The sequence below is a fragment of the Gracilinanus agilis genome, chromosome 1 (genome assembly GCF_016433145.1).
Source record: "Gracilinanus agilis isolate LMUSP501 chromosome 1, AgileGrace, whole genome shotgun sequence".
Classification (NCBI taxonomy): Eukaryota; Metazoa; Chordata; class Mammalia; order Didelphimorphia; family Didelphidae; genus Gracilinanus; species Gracilinanus agilis.
The window spans coordinates 662,286,911-662,312,778 of record NC_058130.1 but is presented as its reverse complement, the minus strand read 5'-3'; the positions used below and the strand labels follow the sequence as shown (position 1 = coordinate 662,312,778).

General features: G+C 34.1%; 1 protein-coding gene across 1 annotated transcript in view; it reads left to right on the top strand.

The window, feature by feature from the left end:
- The window catches only part of EIF3H (eukaryotic translation initiation factor 3 subunit H), a 126,055-nt gene that overhangs the window by 86,710 nt on the left and 13,477 nt on the right, over positions 1 to 25,868 (top strand). Inside the window, exons 3-5 of the mRNA XM_044668859.1 lie at positions 21,779 to 21,946; positions 23,430 to 23,529; positions 24,890 to 25,039. Of these exons, the coding sequence (XP_044524794.1) occupies positions 21,779 to 21,946; positions 23,430 to 23,529; positions 24,890 to 25,039 (418 nt within the window). The remainder of the gene's footprint in view (positions 1 to 21,778; positions 21,947 to 23,429; positions 23,530 to 24,889; positions 25,040 to 25,868) is intronic.

Genomic DNA, 25,868 nt, shown 5'->3' with positions numbered 1-25,868 from the left:
CCACCCTCCACCATCAGAACTCACCTTCATACAACATTTACATATAAAGTGTATAAGAAAAAAGGAGAATTGACATGAAACAATTTTAAGTATAATTTTCTTTTTTCCTTTAAATATTACCTTTACATTACAATTACACCTTTACATGTAACTTAAAGAAAAAAATGAAACAAAAACAACCCTACCTTCCATCTTAGAATTACTACTGTGTATTGGTCCCAGGCAGAAGAGTGGTAAAAGCTGAAACCACACTGAGAATCCTTCTAAACCAATCTTTAAAAAGTGCCTCAAAACAACAGGAGTAAAAAACCAACAGCAAGATGGACTGAAGAACCTCTCCCTCCAAATACAACTTGAAAGGTAGGAAGAGAGAGAGGGCTCTTGGACATAGGCTAACTAAAGGATCCCAGGACCCTGCCTACACAACAGTACACCCCACATTCATCCCTTGAAGTCCCAGGCCCTGGAACCAGTGCATAGTGGAAGTTCATATTGCTTGGCCCTTTCAAGCCTGCATGGTGGCGAAAGCCTCAGCCCTAGGGCAAAATTCCTCTGTCATGCTGAATCTTGCAAGCCATTAACAGAGGAGATAGAATCAGCAGCTTTTAGAACTCCCAGTCCACAGGCGCACCTCCCCCCCCCCCCCCCCCAAAAAAAAAAAAGGCTTGGAAAGTGAATGAAGAGCAAAAGAAATACCTAACCCTAGAATGTTTCTGTGGACAAAAAGAGCAAGGCACAGAGTCAGTAGAGGATTGTGAGATCCAAGCAACCACATGTAAAACTTCAAAGAAAAATGAGACTTGGTCTCAAATGCTGGAAGAACTCAAAATGGAATTAAAAAATCAAATAAGACAGGCCAGGTGGAAGAAAAATGGGGGAAAGAAATGAAAGTAATACAAAAAGAAAATAAAAGCTTTAAAAGCAAAATTGATCAACTGGAAAAAAAGGAATAAAAATTCAATGAAGAAAAGATTTCTTTAAAAAATAAAATTCACCTACTAGAAAAAGAGGCAAAAAAATCTGAGGAAGAAAAGAGTTCTGTGAAAAGTAGAGAAGACCAAATAGAAAAGGAAGATCAAAATGCCATGGAAGAAATTCAGTCTTTAAAAATTAGTATTGGTGGGCAGCTGGATGGGCTCACTGGATTGAGAACCAGGCCCAGGGACAGGAGGTCCTAGGTTCAGATCTGGCCTCAAATACTTCTAGCTATGTTACCCTGGACAAATCACTTAACCCCTATTGCCTAGCCTTTACCACTCTTCTGCTTTAGAACTAAAACACAGTATTGATTCTAAAAAACTAAAAATTTGCATTGGGCAAAGAAGCTAATGAATAAAACCAAATAAAAAAATAGAAGGAATTTTGAAGTATTTCATTGAAAAAACAAATGACCTGGAAAATAGTCATGATTCAAAGAAAAAAATCTAGACATTATATTACAAGAAATTATTGAAGAACACTGCCCTGACATTCTTGAACAAGAAGGTAAAATAGAAATTGAAAGAATCTGTAGATCACTTGCTTAATTTAAATCCCCAAATGACAACTCCTAGGAATGTTATAGCCAAATTCAAGAGCTCCCAGGCCAAGAAGAAAATATTGCTAGCAGCCAGAAAGAAACAATTCAAATATCATGGAGCATTAATCATGATTACACAGGATCTGGCAGCTTGTATTGAAGGACTGGAAAGCTTGGAAATATGATATTCTGGAAGGCAAGGGAATTGAGTTTACAACCAAGAATCATCTACCCATCAAAATTGATTATGTTTTTTTTGGGAAAAAGATGGTAATTTAGTAAAATAGTAGATTTTCAAGCATTTCTGAAGTCTAGACTTAAACAGAAAATTTGATGTCCATATATACAAATACATATATACAAAATACAAAAAAAAAGAGAAGCATAAAAAGGTAAATAAGAAAGAAAAAATTTAAGGGTTTCAATAAAGTCAAATAGTTCACATTCTTATATGGTAAGATAATATTTGTAAGATTTTTTTTATCATCATAGTAGTTAGAAGGAGTATATATAGACAGGGTATGGTAGTAAGCTATTTAGGATGATATGCAAAAAAAATCTAGAAGGGGGCAGCTGGGTAGTTCAGTGGATTGAGAGCCAGGCCTAGAGACAGGAGGTCCTAGGTTCAAATCCGGCCTCAGACACTTCCCAGCTGTGTGACCCTGGGCAAGTCACTTGACTCCCATTGCCTACCCTTACCAATCTTCCACCTATAAGTCAATACACAGAAGTTAAGGGTTTAAAATAAAAAAAAAAATCTAGGCATGAAAAAGAGTATTGCACTAAGAAATGGGAAGAGAGAAGTAAAAAAGGATAAATTCTATCACATAAAGAGGTGCAAGTGGAAGGTGAAGAAACTATTGCAGTGGAGGGGAGGATGAGGGTGGATAGGTAATACATAAACCTTAATCTCATTGGAATTGGCTCAGTGAGGGAAGAATAACCAGACTGATTGGGGTATAAATTCAATTCCTTTCTTATTCTATAGAGAAATAGAAGAGTGATAACATTCAGTTTATGTGTTGTGTGTGTGCACATGCATGTGTGTGTATGTAAAATATGCATATATATTCAATATAATTACAAAAATATTTATGTTTTAGTGTATTTAGCTACAGGGTGTTATGGAAATATTTCTTCAGTATTTGAAATTGAAATAAAAATGAAAATTAATGTAACTTTGTCTTGCTGCTTCATGATATTTTTCTGTATCATAATTGTGCTTATCTTTGTTTTAAATGTTAGAGAATGTATTAAGGGAGTGTTTTATGAGTGGAGGATGTAGCTCCTCACTACTGCCCCTTAACACTGTGAGACTAGTTGTGATCCCCTTGAAAAACGAGGGACCCACAGAAGGTGTGCCATCCCTGGGCGTCTGAAAGAATGGTACCCCATCAGGGAGGAGTGTGTGATGACCCGGTTCAGTGTTGATTCGGGCTGGGGATCACAGAAACGTCCCCCTTCTTCATGGCAGGTGGTCAGACTTTAGACAGAGATCAGCCTGACCAGGCTGTTTCACTCCCTTCCAAAGTGATCTCCCAAATGGATCTAACACAATCTGATCTTTCTGTTATTTATTGGACCAACAAGGGATGAGGAATGGATGCAGGGTATTGAAGGAAAGTGGGTACAGGGAACCCTAAAAGTTTATTCTCTAACAGGTCCTTTGCCCAGGAGAGACTGAGTCTATCTCAATCTAAAGCTTCACCTGCCCTTCCCTACTAATATTGCCTATAAGTTTATACAGTTCGATAATCTAAAGGTGGGACACTGTTTGTTAAGGTCCAAAGAGTTGGAGGTTCAGGGAACTGCTCCCCAAGGAGTCCAGAATCCCTAAAAACTGATGAGCACTTCTTGTGTTCAGGAGATGACAGGTTGATGCTGAATCACAGGTAGCAGGTCTTTTTTTGGTCAGGAACCCAAAGGTGTCTTTTGGTGGCCACAGAACTCCGATCTTATGTCCTCCCCACGAGCTCAACCCTCCAAAAGACCCTCTCTTAGGTCCAGAACTCCCAGAAGTCTCTACTCTTCTGTCATTTTGACTCCCCTTTTGCCAACATTTCATGCCTCTTGCAAGATGTCCATGCCTTGTCTTAATTCCCGCAAGAAGATACCAACTTCTTTTGGAATTTCCCTCAATACTTTGAAATTTAAATCTTAAGATGATTTTTCTTAGGTTATAGCCTATTATTTTAAGTGTGTTTTTTATGTTTTTTAGTATGCCTTGTAAAGTTGTCCTTCTAATTTTAAAGACTTTGATTAGCTAACCTGCTTTCTCAGCTGCTTCTTTGAAGTCCTAAATCAGTGATTCCCAAAGTGGGGGCTACCGCCACCTGGTGGGTGCTGTAGCGATCCAGGGGTGGTGGTGATGGTCACAGTTGCATTTATCTTTCCTATTAAAATTAAAAAAAAATTAATTTCCAGGGAGCTAAGTAATATCTTTTCTGGAAAGGGGGCGGTAAGCCAAAAAAAATTTGGGAACCACTGCTTTAAATCATTTTGGAACCTAATCTTAATTGTCTTGTATAGCAATGCTTAACCAAAGTGGTTAAACCAAAGTTTAATTATCTATTGTTAGTCTCCTTTGATTAGTAAGTTCTTTGAAGTGAGAGCTAGTTTTATATTTTTTAATCCATATACTGGTATTACTTTTAGAACATATTAAATTCAGCTTTTTACTCATTTTCTAAGTTGCAATGCATTTGATTGATAAAAATATTTTCAAGATCATCAGTGTATTTTATTATTGATTGACTTTCATGTCTTAAGTTTAGAATTTTTGTCATTAATGGAAGTTTTAATAAAACTATCACTTAAAGTCATTTTGGAGTAGAGGCTAGCTTAATTCATCCTTCAATTGATAGGCTTTTCAAAATGGACAAAACATTCTTTTTTTTAAAAAAAATAAAACCTTTACCTTCTGTCTATTGGTTCCAAGACAGAAGAGTGGTAAGGGATAGGCAATGGGGGTTAAGTGACTTGCCCAGGGTCACCAGTTGGGAAGTGTCTGAGCCCAGATTTTTTAAAAATTCTTTTTTTTTTAAACCCTAATATCTTTATATATATCCTTCTATATTAATTTTATTTGTTACAGGGCTAGGCAATGGAGGTTAAGTGACTTGCCCAGGGTCACACAGCTAGGAAGTGTCTGCGGTCAGATTTGAACCTAGGACCTCCCGTCTGTAGGCCTGGCTTTCAATCCACTGAGCTACCTAGCTGCCCCTTTAAAATGTTTTTAGCTCTTACCTTGTCTTAGAATCAGTACTGTATATTGGTTCCAAGGCAGAAAAGTGTTAAGGATTGTCTGATGTCACATTTGAATTCATGACCTCCCATCTTTAGGCCTAGCTTTCAATCCATTGAATTACTTAGCTGCCCCAGCAACACATATTTTTAATCTTTGGTGATTTTTTTTTCCTATTGCAGATATCTCCATATGTGTTTCTTTTTCATAATCATCTCTCCTTTTCATATTTACTGATTTATTTATAATTTTCTTGTATTTTTAGCACTGGATTTGGAATCAGGAAAACTCAGGATTGAATTATGCCTCAAACTCTTATTAAAAATATAATCCAATGAATTCAAATATAACTTCTCTCATTCTTAGTTTCCTCTGTAGTAAAATGGGAAAAACAATAGACCCTACCTCATAGAGAGTAGTGAGAATTGCTAGATAGTATTTCTGAGCCATTATTAAATATTTGAAAGATTATAGACAACAGTAGAGCAACCCATAAGATTAATCAAGGACAGATATACTCTGGATGTTAAAGAAAAGAAAGAAAAACAGTCTTTAGATTATAGGCAAATGTCCTTGACTTCCATTCTTGAGAAAATTTTAGATGAAATTATCAAATACATAGTGAATGAAAGGAAAGTAGAGATTACAGAGTATTAAGATGGGTTCATCAAAAACAGATCATGCCAGATTACCCTTTTTTCTTTTCTTTTCTTTTCTGGAAGATATGACTGGACTTGTTTTTAACAAAGCTCAGAGATGTGAATGGATTCAAACCTGTTTAGAAGATCAGACTTAAAAAAATAATGTTTAATGATTCACTGTCAGCATGACAAACTATACAATAGAACATCCCAAGTATCTGTTTTTAGACCTTTGTTGTTTAATATTAGAATCAAGTAATATGACTAAAGGATAGATAATGTACACATTGGATGATAGTAGGGATATAAAGGGGACTGGACAGAGCATTGTACTTAACCAAGAAGATAAAATTCAATATATTGAAATGTAGAAACTTAAACCTCACAAGTAAAAGATGATGGAAGGCATAGTTAGCCTTTATATTAGTGATTCCCAAAGTGGGTGCTACCGCCCCCCTGGTGGGTGCTGCAGTGATCCAGGGGAGTGGTGATGGCCACACTTTTTTTGTATTACATTCTATTCTGAGTTCAATAGATAGTTTCATAATTTCCAGGGGGCGCTAAGTAATATTTTTTTCTGGAAAGGGGGCGGTATGCCAAAAAAGTTTGGGAACCAATGCTTTATATTGAAAAATATCTGAATATTTTAGTGGCCTGCAGGCTTAATGTCAACCATTTAATGTAATAGCCAAAAAAACTAATGGGGTTTTGGGAGTTGCCTTGAGAGGGAAGAGTAAACCCCTATGTATTTTGCCTTTATCAGAACTCATCTATAGTATTGTGTTACACATTTTAGAAAGGACATCATTAAAACAACTAAAATGATGAAAGCTCTTTAGTCCATGCCATGAAGATTATTTGAAGGAACTGAGGGATGTTTTTTTAGCGTGGAGATCAAGGATGGATTGTGGTAGCTGTGTTCAAGTATTTGAATGATAGTCTTCGGTTCTAAGGGTACAAATGTTCATCATAATTTCAGGAAAATTTTCATAAAATTTAAAACTTATATAAAAATGAAAGTTACTGCTGTACAAGATTGAGAATTCTCCATAATTGGGAGTCATTAGGATATGCCTCAATGGAATATTTCTTAAACATATGAGCTGGATTATATGCTTGTGAAGATTCCTTCCAACTTTATAAAGTTTTTGAAAAAATAAATCATTTTATCAAATATAAGAAATTATAATGATGAAACATACATATACTTGTGTGTTCTTCAAGCTTTTTTGTCAGACTATTTTATAACAATTACACAAATGGGGAAGTTATAAATCTTGACAGTGAAATCCTTCTATACCACTAAATATGATATTTTCTTGTATTAGTTGAGTTTGGGTTAAATATTAAAAGTTAGGTGAGTTTGCTTCCTTAGTAATATGTAGAAATAAGTAAGGAAGCAAATACATCTACTTATAAATGTAACTAGCCTTACATTTATAACTAATATGACATTTTCCCAAACTCTATTAGCAGTTTTGTAATGTTTTCAGATAGCTCTGGTTAATGATAAATTAAGCCGTATGCTTAATTTTCTTTGAGTTAAAACTTGTCCAGTCCATTCTGTATATTTCTGGCCAGTTTGATTTTAGTTCCTATGACACCAACCCTAGGTAGTGATTGAGTTCTTTCTTCACTCCTATCCTTAAGGAGGACTATAGGACTTTTACTCCATACTTTTCCCATTTGGCATTAGGGAGGAGAGATAAATTCTGGTATTCTTTGAGTAGGGAGAGATAACTGATAGCAGTATCTGATTTTCTTTCACAAGCTCTTAGACTTTGAAGAAACCTCACAAATTTATTGGGATTAAACTAACTGTCCATGATTACAGAAGAAGTTTTCCTTGGGAATGGAATAAAATGAGACAAAAACAAAGAACGCACATTAATTTCATGAGTGCTGTATGTTTTAAGGAAGTGAAATTTTTAAAACAAGTTATTATATTTCTCTCTGATCTTTATCCCTAAATAACTAATTTAAAAAATAAGCTACACCACAAAAAACAAAACTATAAGAAATTAGCCTGGTTCAGTAGTTTTACTCTTATATTTTAAGTCCCATCTCTTCTGTGGCAGGTGTTGTGGAAAGTGCTTTATCCTTAATTCTCTTGAATTGTGATTTGCTATTGCGTTGATGATAAATTCTAAAATCATTCAAAGTTTGTTTTTTTTAATTAAAAAACTATGCTCCTAGTTTTGCTTGTTTTGGTCGCTATCACTTCATTGAATCAATCTGAGTTGTCTGTATTATCACTTAAAACATTTCCATATTATTCATTTTTGTAAGTGAATACTCTTATAAAACCAAAACCCTAAATCATATACTACAAGGGTTAAATTAAGGAATTCGACTAAGTGAGGAGAGCAGTTTAACAGAAATTATGTTTAATTTAAGAAAGAGGTACAGATAGTGAAAAGGAGAGATTATACATCTTACACCCTATAAATATATCTAAAATTCCTAATAACTACCTAAAATTTCCTAAAACTATCTCTAACTAATTTTCTCAAGACAGGTTCTTCTGTCTGGCACACTAGGCCTAATCTAACCTACTCTATCTATAAATTATTCAATAACTACCTAACTCCCTAAAATAATAGACAGCTACCACTCACTCCTTCAGTCATTTTTCTATAGCAGCCCAAATCCTTGCCTCAGAGACAGACCTCCTGCTTTCTAGAGATCCCAGAGGCAAAAGACCTCCAACTGTCAGCTGCTGCTTCCTTTAATCTCCTCACTGACAGCTGTTCCCCCTAACTTCCTGTCAGAGGGCTGGCTACTTCCTCTCCTCAGTCCTTTTCTCCCTGGTAATGGAATCTTCAGCTTTGCTTCACTGATTTCTGTCAGTTCTGATGTATTTAAAAATCTTACTCTCTAGCCTCTTAAGAGGGAGGGATTAAGAAAACCCCTTTAACAGTACCCAAATAAACAAGTGATACATCATGTTTTTATCTGCATTTCTACTCCAACCGTTCTTTCTCTAGAGATGGATAGCATTCTTTTTCATAAGTCCTTTACCATTATATTGCTGTTAGTAGCAAAATCTGTCACATTTGATCATCCCACAATATTTTAGTTACGCTGTATAATGTTTTGGTTCTGTTTATTTCACTCTGCATCAGTTGACATTGATCTTCCCAGCTCTTTCTGAAATCATCCTGTTCATCATTCCTTATAGCACAATAGTGCTCCATCATTATACACCACAATTTGTTCAGTCATTCCCCAGTGGAGGGATATCCCTTTAGTTTCCAAGTCTTTGCCACCACAAAAAGTGCAGGAGAGCATTATCCATTAAGAGAAAGTGGTCAGCAATATCAAGTGAAGAAGGATGAAGCCTGAGAACAGACTACTAGATTAACAATTATGAAACCATTGGTGGTAGTCAGGATACATAGAAAACTTAACAGATAAGATCAAAAGCAATTCCCCAGTAGATAAGTGGTCAAAGAATATGAACAAGATTCTCAAAAGGATAACTGCAAACTATTAATAAGAAAGAATGCTTCACATAACTAATAAGAGAAATACAAACCAAAATGATCCAGCAAAGAGATGACAAGATGATCAGTGCTGGAGGGGCAGTGGAAAGAAAGGTACACTAGTACATCTTTGTTGACGTTGTAAATCAGTACTCTATTTTGGAAAGTAATTTAGAATTATGTGCACATAGTGATTGAAATGTCTATATCTTTGATCCAAAGAATCCTATACTAGGATTATATTTAAAAGGAAATCATTTATAAGAAAAACAGTATGTACACTTGAAATATTTAGATCAGTATTCTAGTATTTGTGTTAGTAAAGAATTAGTCATCAAATCATGTAAATTGAATTATGTAAATATAGTTATTGAAGTATATGTTCAGGTGAGGAATGAGTAAACAAATTATGGTATATAATGGTGATGGAATATTATTGTGCTATTAGGAATGAGGAACAGGATGATTTCTTTGTCAGAAATCATGATCTCCACTCCTGCCTTCTTTTTCTCAAAAGATTTTGCTCCAACCATTGACCTTAAACCTGTGTATGTCCACCTGCCTCATATGTGTTTCTTGTAGACAACATATGGTAGGATTTTGGTTTCTAAACCACTCTGCTATTTGCTTCCATTTTATGGGTGAGTTCATCCCATTCACATTCAGTTATAATTATCAATTGTGTATTCCCCATCATTTTGGTGTATCTTCTCCTAGTTCTACTCCTTCTTCTTATACTATTTCCTTTTAAACCAATAGTTTATTTTAAATCAGTCCTCCTTGTCCCCTCCCTTGGTTTACTTCCCTTTCCACCCCCCTCCCTTATTATTCCCCTCTTTTTATTTTTTAAGGCCTAATGAATTCCCTCCCCACTTTCTTCCCCTCCCTTTTTTGACCTCCCCACTCCCCTGCTCCCCTTGGTTTATTCCTTCTGACTTTCTCCTCAGGGTTAGATAGAATTCTATATCCCATTGGGTATAGTTACTATTCCCTCTCAGGATTAATTCTGCTGAGAGTAAGGTTTAAATATTACCTATTAATGCTCTCTTCCTCTCCTCATTATAATAGTATTCATCCCCTCCCCTTCCCATGCCCTCTTTGTGTGGTATAGATTATCCTATTTTTCTTATTCATTCAAGTTTCTCTTGGTGCCATCTACTATTCACCCCCTTCTTCTCCATCCCCCCCCCCCCCCCATAGCATCTTAGACCATTTAGTACTCCAGCTTCTCCCTATAAATAATTCTTCTAATTACTATAATAGTGAATACAAATTTTGAAAATTACACTCAACATTTCTCTACATAGGAGTACAAATAATTTGATCTCATTGAAACCCTTAAGGAGGCAAATTTAAAAATAAGAGTTTTCTTTCTTTCCCCTCTGTTTCTTATTTACCTTTTCATGTTTCTTTTGGTTTTTGTGGTTGGACACCAAACTTTCCATTTAATCCTGATCTTTTCTGTGCAAATACTTGGAAATTTTCTATCTTGTTGAATGCCCATACTTTCCCCTGGAAGTATATAGTCAGTTTTGATGGGTAGTTGATCCTTGGTTGTAGACCCAGTTCTCTTTTGCCTTTCTGAATATCATATTCCAAGCCTTGGAGTCTTTTAGTATGGAGGCTGCCAGATCCTGTGTGATCCTAATTGGTGCTCCTTGATATCTGAATTGTCTCTTTCTGGCTTCTTGTAAAAAAAAATTTTTTTTTTTTAACTTGGAAACTCTTGAAATTGGCTATTATATTCCTGGGGGTTGTCTTTTGAGGATTTAGTGTAGAAGGTGATCTATGGATCAATGTCTATTTTGCCCTCTTGTTGAAGAACATTAGGGCAGTTTATTTGGATAATTTCTTGTAGTAGGGTGTCCAAATTTCTCTCAATTTCTGCTTTTTCAGGAAGACCAATGATTCTCAAATTGTCTCTTCTAGACCTTTTTCTTGATCTGTCATTTTCTCAGTAAGATATTTCATGTTTCCTTCTATTTTATCAGTCTTTTGACTTTGCTTTATTAGTTCTTGGTGTCTTGAGAGACCATTGGTGACTGGTTTTCGGCGATAATCTTTTCCTTTTCGATTTGGTCTATCTTGGTTTCATGCTGTTTAATTTGGGTCTCCAGTTTGCTTATTGTTTCATTTTTAGGCATCTTTCTCCAGTTGGGAGTTTCTGTCTTTTAGCCTGTTAATTTCCTTTTGAGCTATTTCCCACTTCTCTTGCCAAATCTCTTCCATCTTTCTCATGATCTCAGATTTGAACTCTTCAAGAGCTTGTGACCAATTTTCATTTTTTGGGGGAAGGTTTGGATGTGATTACTTGTTTGTTCTCCTCTGCTGTCTGCTCTGTTATCTGGATTTTTTTTTGTGTGTGTGTGTAAAAGTTATCAAATGTTAAAGATTTCTTTCTCTTTCTCTTTGGAGATTCTTGTGTATGGCTTGGCATTTTATTATGCTGTTTTTCTTTCTCAGTCAGAAGTCTGGATGAAGCAGACAGGCTCTCTGTCTATCAAACTGTGGAACAATTTTTGCCTGAGTCACAGGGCCATACGGCCCTCTCAGCTTTATCCTCACACCCGAGGTCTATGCTCTTTTGGCTCCTGGGGTCTCAAGTCTAGCTGTTCTCAGGGTCAAGCCTCTTGGTGGTCCCCTTGCTTGCTCCTCTGCCTGAGGCTCCTTTAACTGTCTCAGGGTGCTGCTTCTATAGTCATGTACCCCTTCGCACTGGGTCCCCACCCAAGGTCAGCACCTCCGCTAGAGTTCTGTGTTCAAAGTTCGTGTTCTTTAACCTCTTGGGGTCTTAAGTCTTGCTGCCCTCAGGAGCAGGCCCTGGTGATCCCAGGTAGCTGCCAAGAACTTAATGAATGCCCCAAACCTGCTCTAACTCTTGTGAGCTGTCTTTGGCATTGTAGATGGTAGTGGTAGGGAGGAGGGTTGCTCAGCTCGCGTTTTAGTGAAAACTATTTCACCCCCTTATAGTGTGGAAATGCCCAAATCCCACGTACTTTCAATGCTACGCCCTATTGTGAGGGTCCCTTCGTTCATCTGGATTTGGTTTTTGTATCCTTTTGAGGAGGCATATATAGGTGGATAAGGAGAGATTAAGCAAGCTTCTTCTACTCAGCAGCCATCTTAACCTGGAAGTGTTTGAACAGGATGATTTCTGAAAGAGTTGGAATGATAAATATGTTGAATACAGCAAAGCAGATAAAGATCTACATAATCTTATACAGACTAAAGAAGAGCCTAGAAAACATATACTCTGACAACAGCAATGTAAATGGCAAATTAACTATAAAACCATAAAAAATCAATGTTACAGAAATATAAAAAGCAAGCATGGACCCATAGGAGAGAAATGAAAGCTCTTCATCCCTTTCCCCACTCTGCAGAGATGGGAGTCTTTGGATTTATATTTTCTGACTTTTGCAGGGTATTGATTAGTTTTGCTGTTTACTTGTTTTACTTAACATTTTTACTCTCTTTTACCCTTCTCCCCTCATATTTTTATATGGTTGTGGATATTTCTTCTTTTAAGAGTTGCCTGTTTGAATCCATTTCCTGTGTTTCTTAAAAGTAATATTTTTAAAAGAAAAATTTTGTGTAAAGATTCTCCCTTTTCTGTTTTTCTTGTTTATTTGTACAGAAATGTGAATTATATGTAATCAAAATGGTCCATTTTACCTGAAACATAGTTACCTTGGTATTCTCTAAAGTTAGAGCTCTCCATGGTAAGTAAAGTCCTTGTTTCCTGTGTTTCATCAGTGGAGTTTCAGAATTGAACTGAGTGAAGGAATAGATCTCAAATGACATTTTTAATGACAACTTAAGTAAAATTTTCATTTCATCCTTCTACCAACTCATGCTTTCATAATTGGCAGCAATAAGTTTGTAGCCTTAACACCAGTAGCTAAAATGAAATAGATTTGCAGGGATATCTTGAGTTATTTGCTTTGAAAAAGCTCAGTATGAATCTCTTGCAATATTTACATAACACATAATATTTATGTCTTGAGATGGGTCCAACTTGGAAACAACTACAAAAAACTCTTTCACTTCTGGTATTTTTTCAAAACTTTTTTAAAATGGAATTCGAGATACAAAATTCCGTCCTCTTGTCCTGCAAAATATAAGTGGAGCATAACTTGCTGTCCATATTGCTTGCTACTTGGCAAGTGGATCATTTTTCAGAACTCATTAACACTTTAAAGGAGAATTATCCAGGAGCAAAATAAAGTTCTTTTTCTAAAAATGTTTTGAAAGTCCACTAATGTTACAGGGGAAAGACTATTTATGATGTTTGTTGAATGGGATGACTAATTACCTAGGTGCATGAGAATTTGTGTGGGGATATTTTAATGAAAAACAGTGAATGCTTAATAAAATTCTTAGGCAATCATATGGGTGGCATTAATAACAGATGTATTTATTTATTTGGGGTGAATTAATGAATATTTGATGCATACTGGGTGGACAGACTGCAGACGTTTTAAATAATCTGTACACATCTTAGTTCTGAGTGTACAGAGACCCCATTTTAACTTATTTTCAAATGTAAAAGATATTTGCCTGAATCTGCTGCTTCTTAATTCTTCTTGCTTCCAACATTGTCTGAAATGTATGTGTGGTTTGGCAAGCATCCTATTAGAAAGAATAGCTCAGTGAAAGTTTTGTCCAGCTAAATGAAGGGTAAGGGCCTTCGTGCTGGTTGTCACATGGTATTATTATAGAGGGCTGAAAGCATTCTCTAGGAAAAGCTACTTGTTAACCAGATGCCAGAACAGAGGCCTGAAACTTGTATATATTTAGGTATTCTCCAAATCTATTTAATTCAGTGATAGATTTCTGAAGATGTTCTCTCCCTGCTATCAATCCTACCTTCTTCCCTTGATCCTCCCTTTTCCTCCAGAGGCCAATTTAATATTCTGTATCTCTTCCTGAGAACTATTCATCTCTTTGATGACTATCACAGTCATCTTTAATCCCTACCAACATTCAGTATCAGAATAGTCCTGTTAAAAATATTACCACCGCACAAAATGTTTTCCTTTTGAGGAAACATTTGACCTTTATTAACCTTTCATTCTTAAAATTGTTCATCATATTACTAGAATAAAAGTCTCATTAGTCCAGGAACTTTTTGTTTGTTTATTTTCTGGTCTATTTCTCATGCCCAACACTTTATTTTGTGTTTAGTAATCATTTATTAAATGTTTATTGGTGCATAATGGCATCATCTAAAACTCTTGATCATGATATGGTTATTGTTGATTTCATATAAATTTGGTCCTAAAGGAAACTACAATTATAATTAACTGTATTTGTATGTTATAATATACTTTTTCAAGAGGAAACTGTGGTTTTTTTTTTAAAAACCAGTTTTGAACCATTAATTTTGAAGCATTTGTATTGGAAGGGACACCTACATGTATTACTTCTCATTTTTTATTGATAATTTAAATACTGTATTGATTGATTTTTGTGTTTACTTTTATATCACTTGGAATAAGTGAGGTGAAACAGCAACTAGAGTGCTGGAGTCAGGAAAACCTGAATTCAAATGTGGCCTCAGATACTAGCTGTGTTTGGCTTTTCTTAGTTTCCTCAGATATAAAATGGGGATAATAATAGTACCTACCTCACAGAGTCATTGTGAAGATCAAAAGAGATAACATTTGTGAAGTGCTTAGCACAGTTCCTGTCACATAGTAAGCACTTAATAAGTTCAACTTAATAAACGCTTTTAAAATTAATATACTAACTTTGACAATATATTTGTACATTTCTTTTATGAATAAGTTTGATTCCTTTTTAAAAAAATTAAAATTAAATCAGTGCACATATATTTCATTAATCCATTTACAAATTTTAAATGACTAAATATTATGGCTTTTACAAATACAGAATTCTTAAAATTAATTGAGGTACTTTGATCAATTCTAAAGAAACTTGTAAAACAGCTTACTTCCTTACTGGTCTTTGATTCACATATTTCATGGAAGTTCAGTCTGGTGTAGCTCTGTTTTCCAATTCTGTCTCTTTTATGGTGATTATTTGGAAATCGTTGATTGTATACTTTCATTTTTTTCTTTTTAAAATTTTTATTTTTAAATACTTTTCCATGTTTATATGATTCATTTTCTTTCACTCCCTTCTTCTCTCCTCCCTCCCAGAGCTGACAAGCAGTTTCACTGGGTTGTGCAAATGTTATCACTTGATACCTATTTCCATATTATTCATTTTTGCTATAGAGTGAGCTTTTAAAGCCTAAACTCTAAATCACATACTCAAATATACATTATTCTTTCATTTCATTGAAAGCCTTAATATTACCTCAGATACATTTGTTAAAAGAAAAAAAGACAACTTAAGTTTTTAGAAAATATTTTTGTTTAAATTTGTGTCTTAAAAGAAGAAAAATTCCCCCAAATGTTTTTTCCTCTAGAGAGAAATAGTTATTAGGTACTCAGCTTTTTATAAATCCAGGTTCCATTAAACTGATTTTAGCTCTAGAAACTTTAAAAAAGTTATTTTTCTGCAAAGCATATATCTTTAAATATTTTAATTTATATGAATATCTTAGTGCCAAGCTATAAGAACAGCTATTCATCATTGTAAACTAGTTACTCCTTTGCTTAGTATAGAGTTAGATAATTAAGATGATTGTAGAGGTTGAAGGTTATTTATAACCCTGAAGTTCATTTTTAAAGCCCTTCTAATTTTTTCAAAACTTACCCAGTTGGTTCTAAATACTGCTTTGTATTCATAACAAGTTGGTTCATTTGTGGTTGCCACTTTGCCTTTGCAATTAATTGTCTTTCTTGCTCTTTTGCCTTTAGTGAAAAGATCTTAATTTTTAAGTTCTTAACTTAAACCAGCTTGACAATTTCCTATTCTTGAGCACTAACAATTTGGCTTTATATTACCTAATAAATATAATAAATTCAAAGCCACAGTTTTCTGGTACAGATTTATAATTTGTCTTTAGCCTAATAGTTACTACTGTCTTCCTGCCTTTCTATTTGTAAAGTAATATATCACTTTAAGAATTTGTGAAATTAATTCAGAGGTGAATATAAATAATAAAAATTGTTAATGGACTTTGTGTTAGGTAAGAGGACATTATTATGAGATGTGAGATTATTGTCCCTGCCACGAAGATGCCTTTATAAAGCTGTCCTTGACCTCTTCTATGTACTTCCAGAGAACCATCATGGTACAGATACACTTAAAAAAAAATAGTTTGTATACTTTCTATGTAAACCTTTCTCATCTTTTTATTATTTATGTTTTTCTTCCTTTTGCTTTTATTTTTACTCATCTGTTCCTTTTAAATTACATTTTAATTAGCATTGATTTTTCTCTCCCTCCCACCTTGTCTTGATGTCTGTCAGTTTCCTACCCTCCCCCTTCCTCCCCACCCCCCAGAAACCAAATCCCCAAGTTATCTATGTTTAGAATCTTATGTCTCATTCTGTGCATTAGTCCGCCACCTCTGTGTCAAGAGGTAGACATATTTTGTCATCAGTTTTTTGGAATCATCTTTGGTCATTGTCTTGATCAGCTTAAGTCTTTCAGACTTCATCATTTCTTTTGCCACAATAATATTACACTGTCTTCATATACCATATTTTGTTCAGCCATTTCCCAAATGGTGCCCACCCCAAACATACCCACTCTTCCTCTTCTATTTCCTTGCCACTGCAAAAGAGCTACTATAAATAATTTTGTCCTTTGATCCCTTTGGCGTATGGGCCTACAAATAGTATTGCTAAGGTCAAAGGATATGCCCATTTTAGTAACTTCTTCCATATAGCTACCCATTTTTTCCTTTAGGTTAATACCAAGTCAGCATTTGAAAATAGATACCCACAATTTCTTCTAATATACCTTTCTACTCAAATTGTAAAGAGCGTGGGAACAGTTGAAGTTGTCTTTGTCAGTACTTTCACAAGTCATCTCAGGAAAAAAGGCAGCACTTTTTGCCCCAGTCACTTTGAAATGCCATTTTCCTGCATATAGAATTGTACTGGAATAGAAACTATGAGTTGGTAAGAGCCATGATTTACTTCCAGTTGTGTAGTGTTTCAGAAGACTTCTGCCTATTCTCTTTATTGTAAAACATGTTAATTTGTGAGAAGTCTTTTCCCATTGTTTTTCTGGGGGTTTGGGGGAGAATGTGTCTTAATAGGCTTATAGTTCTCTGAAAATAACACTGGAAGGAGCCTCAGGGGCTCCCGTCTAGTCCAACTTGGTTTTATAGGAAACTTGAGGATGAGAAAGGTTGAAGTTAAGTAATTTGCTCAAAGGTTCACAGCTTTTTAAAAGGTTTAGCTGGCATTTGAACTCGGACCCTAATCTAAAAATTTAACATAACTTTCACTATACTAAATTCCCAAAGGATAGTTGAGCAGAAAGAGTTACATACAAACATTTGAAAAGGTGCTTGATGCCTCCCATTTGAAAATGTGGCCTGGATTTCTTAGCATATTTAATGGATTTAAAGATCCTTCTCTAATAAATTCAAGGAGCTTTTTTTTTTTTTTTTTAAACCCTTACCTTCCGTCTTGGAGTCAGTTGACTCTAAGGCAGAAGAGTGATAAGGGTAGGCAATGGGGGTCAAGTGATTTGCCCAGGGTCACACAGCTGGGAAGTGTCTGAGACCAGATTTGAACCTAGGACCTCCCATCTCTAGGCCTGACTCTCAATCCACTGACCTACCCAGCTGCCCCCTTCAGTATATATTTATGAAGACAATGGCAACTTCATTTTACCCTGTAAAGTTTTACATTTGCATATAATATTTTGGCATTAGAATTTTGTGGAGGCAAAATGGACCATGAACATACAGGTATGGTTAACTTTCAAAAATGTGCATGCTAGGGTGAAAGGGGGTGGTATTTAGAAGGGAATAGGTGGTTAAAGGGGAAATACCGCCTAACTGGGGAAGAAGAATGGTGTAGGTAATATTGAAAAGTTTATATTAGAATATTTTTCTGCCTCTATTTCCACATTAATTTGACCTTTAGTATTGGAGAGACTTAGCTAGAAGTAAAAATCACTTTTGCACATAGGTGCTTAACAAATGTTGAGATCAATAAAATAATAATTTAGTTTAATTTGGGAAAGGCTTAGGCTAAATCAGAGATAGCTCAGTAATTCAGTATAGCTACTTAATTAATATTTGTTTATGAGCAGATTATTTCACGACTTTGAACCTCACTTTCCTTATCCAAGTGAACATAATAAAAGCACATACTACAAAACAATGGGGTATAATTGCATGGGATCAGTTTACTTCAATTCTTCCATGGATCCTGTGACCTCTTTGGTTTTGATTGCCTTCATTCAGATAGGAGTTTTGTTTCCGATTAGTAATCATTTCATTCCTGTGGGTTCCTGGCTCTAAAAGAACATAAAAATTTCTACTCCTTTATTTTTAGGGTGAGGAAAGTTCTTCGTAGATTGTATAATAGTATGTAAATGTTAGTTGTAATCTTAGATTATTTTGAAATTTATTGACTAATTTTAAATTATGCATCTTTTAAAATACCTTATTCTTTGAGAAGCATTAGGATGTAATTGATAGTGTCGGACCTGCAGGCTTTAAGAATTGCATTCAAATCCTACCAATACCATTCATTTTATGATCATAGATGGGCAAGTCACTTAAGTTTTCAGCTTCAGACAGTTCTCGAAGACTAAATTATGAAGATGATTAGATTTCCTGACAATTAGAGTCCCTGAAAAAGACCCCAAGATAAACATTTTCAGGTACAAAACAAATTGTTTCTTAATAGAGAACCTGTATTAATTTGTCTCTTTTCTAGCTCCTAACATTTTAGAAGAAAAGAATGATTTGTAGTTAGGACATCATAGCAATATGATAAACTAAACTCTACTCGCATTATAATTATGGGGTTTTTATATGAATGGATGAATTGGAGTACTTAGGGTTGTTTGGTAGGTTAAGAAACTTCTTAAACTTTTTAAGACTTATTTGTTTCAATTGTCTCTACTTCTGTGATTTCAACTTAATATTTACAAAACTGGTTCTCATTTCCCAAGATAAAACAAGATTCCAGGCATTAAGTGAACTGTTTAGAATAGTGATGGGCAAACTAAGCCCACAGGCCAGATGAGGCCCCCTGAAATGTTCTGTCTGACTGTGCGACATTATTCCTATTCTGACGAACATAATGAGTAGGATACAATACAGTGAAACTTCAAAAGAGTTGCCTTAGAAACAGATTGACAGATGAGCATTTCATTTCCTTTGGCCCCCTCTTTAAAAAGTTTGCCCATCACTGGCTTAGACTCATAGTATTACTATTTGAAAATTAACTCTTCCTCAAAAAAACAAACCAGAGTTCTGTTAGTGAAGTTATATTAATATAATTACAAATACTGCTATTTGGGTATGCCTAGATCAGTGATGGGCGACCTTTTGAGCTTGGTGTGTCAAAATTCACCAAAAAACCAAGCATAACTTGGGTGGTATGTCACTTCGAGAAAAAAATCACAATTTTGCAATATTTATAGTTTAAATAACAAAAATGTATAATTGTACATATAACTGTATTTAATAAACCAAAATAGGCAAATTAATTTAGGTAGAATTGTCATCTATAGTGCACAGAGTATCTACACGATACTACAGCAAATGTTTCTTCCTTGGCATGAGGCCCCATCCTTCTCTGCTGCATGTCATCGAAAATGGATACATGTGTCAGGGCTGACACACGTGTCATAGGTTTGTCATCACTGGCTTAGATACATTCATAAATGAAATAGGTAAAAATATAGTAAAAGATACATCAAATAGCTTAGACAAAACATAAAACATTAACAATGTAGTATTTTTTTAAATAAGTTTTTTGATAATGTTTCTCACATCATAATTTTTCATAGAATCCTTTACCCTCTTTCACCCAGATAACCATCCCATTTAACAAATAGTATTTTTTAAGAGGGAAAAATCAGTACAATTGATTCATACATTGAAAAACAAAAACATGTAATATGTTATGGACCTTCCACGAACTTCTGGTGGATTGGTGATATCTTCTCATTTCTCTTCATTCCAGTCATGCTTGATTATAATTTTGTTATATTTGGGGTGTGTGTGTGTGTGTGTGTGTGTGTGTGTGTGTGTGTGTGTGTTGTTCTTTCCATTTACATTATTTTAATTATTGTAAATGTTATATCCTTGACTCTGCTTTACTCTGTATCATTTCATGTAGAGATTTTCCATACTTTGTATTTTTTACATGTCAGTTCTTAGAGCACACTATTATTACATTCATGTAACTCAGTATGTTTAGCTGTTCCCCAATCAATAGGCATCTCTACTTTGTTGCTACTTTTTTCTTTCACATAAAATGCTGCTATCAATACTTGGATAATATGGGGACATTATTCTTTTTGATAGTTTCCTTGAGACTTAAGTCCTGTAATAGTGCCTTTGTTCAAAGAGGGGCATAGTGATGTATTAATTTTTAAGGAAAAAAAAAGTCCACATTCAGAGTTAGAAACATTTGAGCTTGGGAAATCTTTAGGCAAATATCTATTCCTTTAATATACACTCTAGTAGATAATGTTCTCTTGTGAAGTCAGCTAGAAATAAAAAATCAGAATCTTTAATCTAATATATAGCCTAATCAGTAAGCTAAAATGACTCTTTACAGGCTCTTATAATAACATTTTTTTTTCTTATTCTGAGCAACAGAAGAATACTTTTTAAAACAGTAATGTACTATTTATACTCAAGTAATTCAGTGAGTTGATTGGGAAATATCAATAAGCAGGTTTATATCCTTTCTGACTTATAGGGATATTTAAAAAATAATAATTGTTCATCTTAGAGAGACGTTTTTCATATCATTTATGGCATTCTTTGATTCTTATTTACCCTCCAGAATTCAGTTACCATTCTAAAGTTTGAGGAGTAAATACTTTTTTCTTTGATGCCAGTGTTATAAAGCCCTGAGCAAAACTTTCCAAATAAAATCTTGGGACTCAATTGAAGAAGTAAATAACATTATAATTTAGGGTTGATACATTTGGAAGTTAATAAAATAATTTTTTCACAGCCTTAAAATTACTTTTCTTAGTGTATTTCAGATTGCAGTTTTGAACTGATCAATTTTCTCATCCTTGAAACTTGATTCTTGGTCATGTGGACATTGATTATATAATGAATTCAACACTTTAAGGACTTAAAAGTCTATATAAAATATTTTCTTAGTGAATGTATTCTGATCAATTGATATTTTCTTTTATCTTTTTTAACTTGCTACACTGAGAACACAATAAGGAAAATGAGGGATTAAAAAAAATCAGGATATACAGTAGGGGGCACCAGATGAAGACAAAAAGGAATTCTGATGTTTTTAATCAGTGTAGTATATACATTGCTTCCTCTAATGGTCTTAACATTTCTGTTCTACAGTAGATAATGGTGGGGGGAAAGCAGGCATTAACTCATTTATAATCCTAAATGAAACTTATCCCTTTGAACAGAACTTAATTGTATACATGAATCCATTAGTTTCCATCCTGAATTATTTACATCAAATTATTGAGAATCAAATTAACTGGTCTAACAATTATGTTACCACAACACGTTAGTATTGCATATATCATTTAAAACTTATCTTTCTTAAGTCATGATCTGACAGTATTTTTCCTTTGAAGTAAATTGATTGTTAACAGAATAACAAGAAATTAAAAGGTATTCAGCTACCTTTTGTCAAGTTTATCATATGAGTTGATTTTTTAAAAAAAGATCCAGAAATAGGTAGTGCTTCTTTGACTGTTTAATTTTGTTTGTTTCAGAAGTTTTGTGTAATGTGTTTTATGGATGTTTTAACATTTAACCACATGTCTTTTTATCTAGTCCAATATCAGATGGAAATGATGCGCAGTCTTCGTCATGTAAATATTGATCATCTTCATGTTGGTTGGTACCAGTCTACCTATTATGGCTCTTTTGTCACCCGTGCTCTCCTGGATTCCCAGTTCAGTTACCAACATGCAATTGAAGAGTCTGTAGTTCTCATTTATGGTTTGTAGAAGTTTTTCTTTATTATTCTTTTCTCCCTTAATATTATTACTACTATTTTTGCATTCTGTCTTTTTTGTCTATAAGAGTAGCCTGGCAGGCCTTCTCAAGTAAATACCAACCCTGTGTCTACAGCAGCCTCAGCAGCAGCTAAGTCTAGACAGGGTTTCCTTCTTTCTGTTTATTTTTCTTGCTATCAGAGCCCTGATGTGTACGTTTTGGAATGCTGGAGTAGCTGCTTCATTTTTATTCCTCCATCTCCCCTCCCTTGTTGAAGGGGCTAGTGGAACTAGACCAGATGTCTAACAAACCTCGATTGCTAGAGTGTCTGGCTCTGTACGTGACTGACCAATCATAACACAACTTGCCAAGAATTTTTTTTATACCTCTGACAGGAGTGTACAAAACCTGGACTGTTTCTTAGCACAAAGATTTTTTTCTTTTCTGCCTATTTAATGGTGTTTCCTCAAGCTCTCCAGACCAGATGTTCTGTGCTGTATCAGAACTGTAGGCAATTTAACAGCTTTATAGCCTCCCCCTCCCCAAACACTCACAGTTTGCCATATCTGGCAGACTTGCATATAGTTTCCAGCTGAGAAGTAAATGTAACGTCCTGAGTATCTGTCAGAAAAAATACTAATGAATACGATCAATCTTATGAGCTGCCCCAAAATTGTTTCAGTATGTTAACAATTGGATTACAGTAAAGAACAAGTTGTTAAAGTGTACTTATATTGGCTGGAAACATTGCATCATCAGACCTTGATGAATTTTCCACTTGTTTCAGTCTATTTTGGTTTTCATTTTATCACCTATTGCTAAAAGTTTCACTGTGTTAAGTTTCAGACAACATGAATGTTAACACAGGTTTTAGTCTAATATTGGCTTGCCCAAGCCGTTATCATGCTCCAAGTGTTAAGCTTCCTTATTGTAGGAGTTTTTAAACAGTTACTTTTAACAAAATTATTTCCCTCAAAGTAGAGACAGTGTCAAGACAGCATTCTTTAGTCTCTGTGATCTGTGTTCTAAAATCACTTTCATCTAAAATGTAGATAAGGACTCTACTGAGATGAAAAATGTTTAAGAGATACCTAGCAGAACACATAAATTTTGATCTGAATTATGTGTTTAGAAAGACTCTTTAGTATAATTTTCAAAGTTGATATCCTTCTAACTTTTTCTTTATACTAAAAGTGACATCTTAAAAAAATTCCATTTTGTATTTATAGAAAACGAAATTTAAAGGATATTAGGTTTTTAGTTATTCTTTTTACAAAAGGATATTTTGCTCCACATATATCTTACACATTGTAATTTTTAGTTATTCCATGATTATTTACTGATTTGACAAATATCTATTCTAGATTATGATCATATTCTCATTTTTGTTTATCTACTTTGCAAAAAGTTATATGGAAAGATAGTCATTTAGAATGAATCAGGTAATGATGACAATTTTATATAATTATTCTTTTTCTTATTCAAGATCCCATAAAAACTGCTCAAGGGTCTCTATCATTGAAGGCATACAGACTAACTCCTAAGCTAATGGAAGTTTGTAAAGAGAAAGATTTTTCTCCAGAAGCGTAAGTACTTTTGTTCTTATGAAAAAGGATTTAAAAAAAATAGTTTCTGGAATATTTTGATGAAATTCATTCCCACCCTCCCGAACCCCCCAGGTGTTAATTTGATGTACTATGTTTGCCTTACATATAGTAGAAGCTGTCAGAATTACTTAGTACAACCTTCTTTTTTCCTTTCCAGATTTAGCATCTCCTTCACAGAATGTCTCTTCTAGTAAGGATTGCCATTAATTAAAATTAGGTTATGTATTTGGAGAAATAAATCATTGAATAAATGAAGGGAGATGTAAAAAATAACAAGACTTTGTTAGTAAGTTATATGTCTTTTCTGGTGTGTTGAACTCCTTCAAGGTGGGGTAAGATAGTGGAAGAAAGCATAAATGACCTTTTAAAAGACTTGAATTAAATATCTTGTGTATTGGAAGCTTTATGGAGAATTTTTTTTATACAAGGTTGGTGGTTGGAGTAGGAATTAGTATCTTGATATGGGTATTTTGTGATTCACTTAATTAGGCATAACATTCTGTTGCATCTTGTCCAATAGAACCTTTTTCCTATTTATCAAAATTATTAATTTTCATATTTTTTGTTTTAGTATGCAAAATGCTCTCTGTCCTACACTTTAACCCTTCCTTTCCAGAATATTGACGTTTTTTTGCAGGTTATATAATTCTTGGTTAATCAATATTAATAGTTCAATTTTAATATGGAGGAAATTATATAGCCTCAAAGATAGTGAAGAAGTTTTTGGTTTTCTAAATATCATTTAGCTCTTAGAGAAATTAAGATTGAAAGAATTTGGAAAGAAAAGCATGCTTAAGAAATGCTTTTACAAATTTTCTTTAATATTCCTCTGGGTGAGGATTATTTGTATTCTAATTTGTGTCCATTTCCAAATACTTAGCCTGTCTATTAGTTGTTAATCTCTTTTCCTTTGATAGGCTTTTAAGATTAAATTACTGAGGACTGCATTATTTCTCTGTGCATAAAAATAATTTAAGTTTTTTTCATGTTGTAAGTATAGATTGCTAAGTGTAAGTGACTATGAAATTAAAATTTTATTATTTCTGGCACTATTAAAGTTATCATACTTGGGAAGGGAAGAACTAAATAAATGGAATTAGAGTATTATTTTCTAGATTTATAACTGAATTATTTTAATAACCCAATATTTAATTTACCTAATAATTTGCCTTTTGGTTGGCCTTTAAAATAATCCCTACCCACTTTGGGAGTGGTAATATTACCAACTTATTAAACCCAAAAGATACCAACCCAAATGGAATAAAGATATATAAAACACAAGCAACTTAACATTTATCTATGACTGTAAAGACTGAAATATTTTTAACTTGTTTCACAGATTGAAAAAGGCAAATATCACCTTTGAACACATGTTTGAAGAAGTGCCGATTATAATTAAAAATTCACATTTGATCAATGTACTAATGTGGGAACTAGAAAAGAAATCAGCTGTGGCAGATAAACATGAATTGCTCAGTCTAGCCAGCAGGTAAGTGGGCCTGTCTACTCTAATGGAAATTTTATATATTCTTTGCCACTTTTCTGGAAAGGATACTTTTACTCAGTCTTCACCTCTGTTAAAGGAAATGATTTTCCCATAACACTAGTCAGTTACTGAAATATATATAAACTTAATAGCCAGAGCCTGTATGTGCTAGTAGTACTTTCTAGACTTTTTATTAAGAAGGAATAGAAAAGCATTCAATTGATAAGTATTGGGATTTCAGTCATTACTATCTGAATGATTCTTTCCTAAGTTGCTTTGTTGTTTTTTTGTTGGTGTTGCTTTTGTTGGTTCTTGCTTTGATACTATAAATGCTTCAGGAGATAGGAATTGTAAAATTTGACATAACTCTTTTATACAATTGGTCTCCTACTTATGGAAACATGTAGATAGTAATTACTTCTTAGGAGAAATATATTTCTTGTCAAAGCAACATTTCATTTTTTTTCCCATTCACCTAAGATTTGTAGAAGTTTGAGACAAGAATGTATTGCAGTGAGATATTAGTTTGTCTACATGGTCTTCAAATAAAACTAAATTTTTTTTTTTTTTAGTTTAGCAGTGGCATAATTTCCTCAAATGTGACTACTTTAATTTCTAGTGATTTTTAAAAATAATTATCCTTTATTTACAAAGAAATATCTTTAAGAGGAAACTAATTTTACGATTAATGAAAAAGAAAAATCAAAGTGATAGCAATGAATGACTCCTGTTAGTGTTTGTTTATTGTCATTTATTGGTTTATTTTTCAAGGAGGAAGCAGGCTGGAGAGCCATGGATTAAAAATAAGAGTGTTGCTCTCCTAAGCATTCTG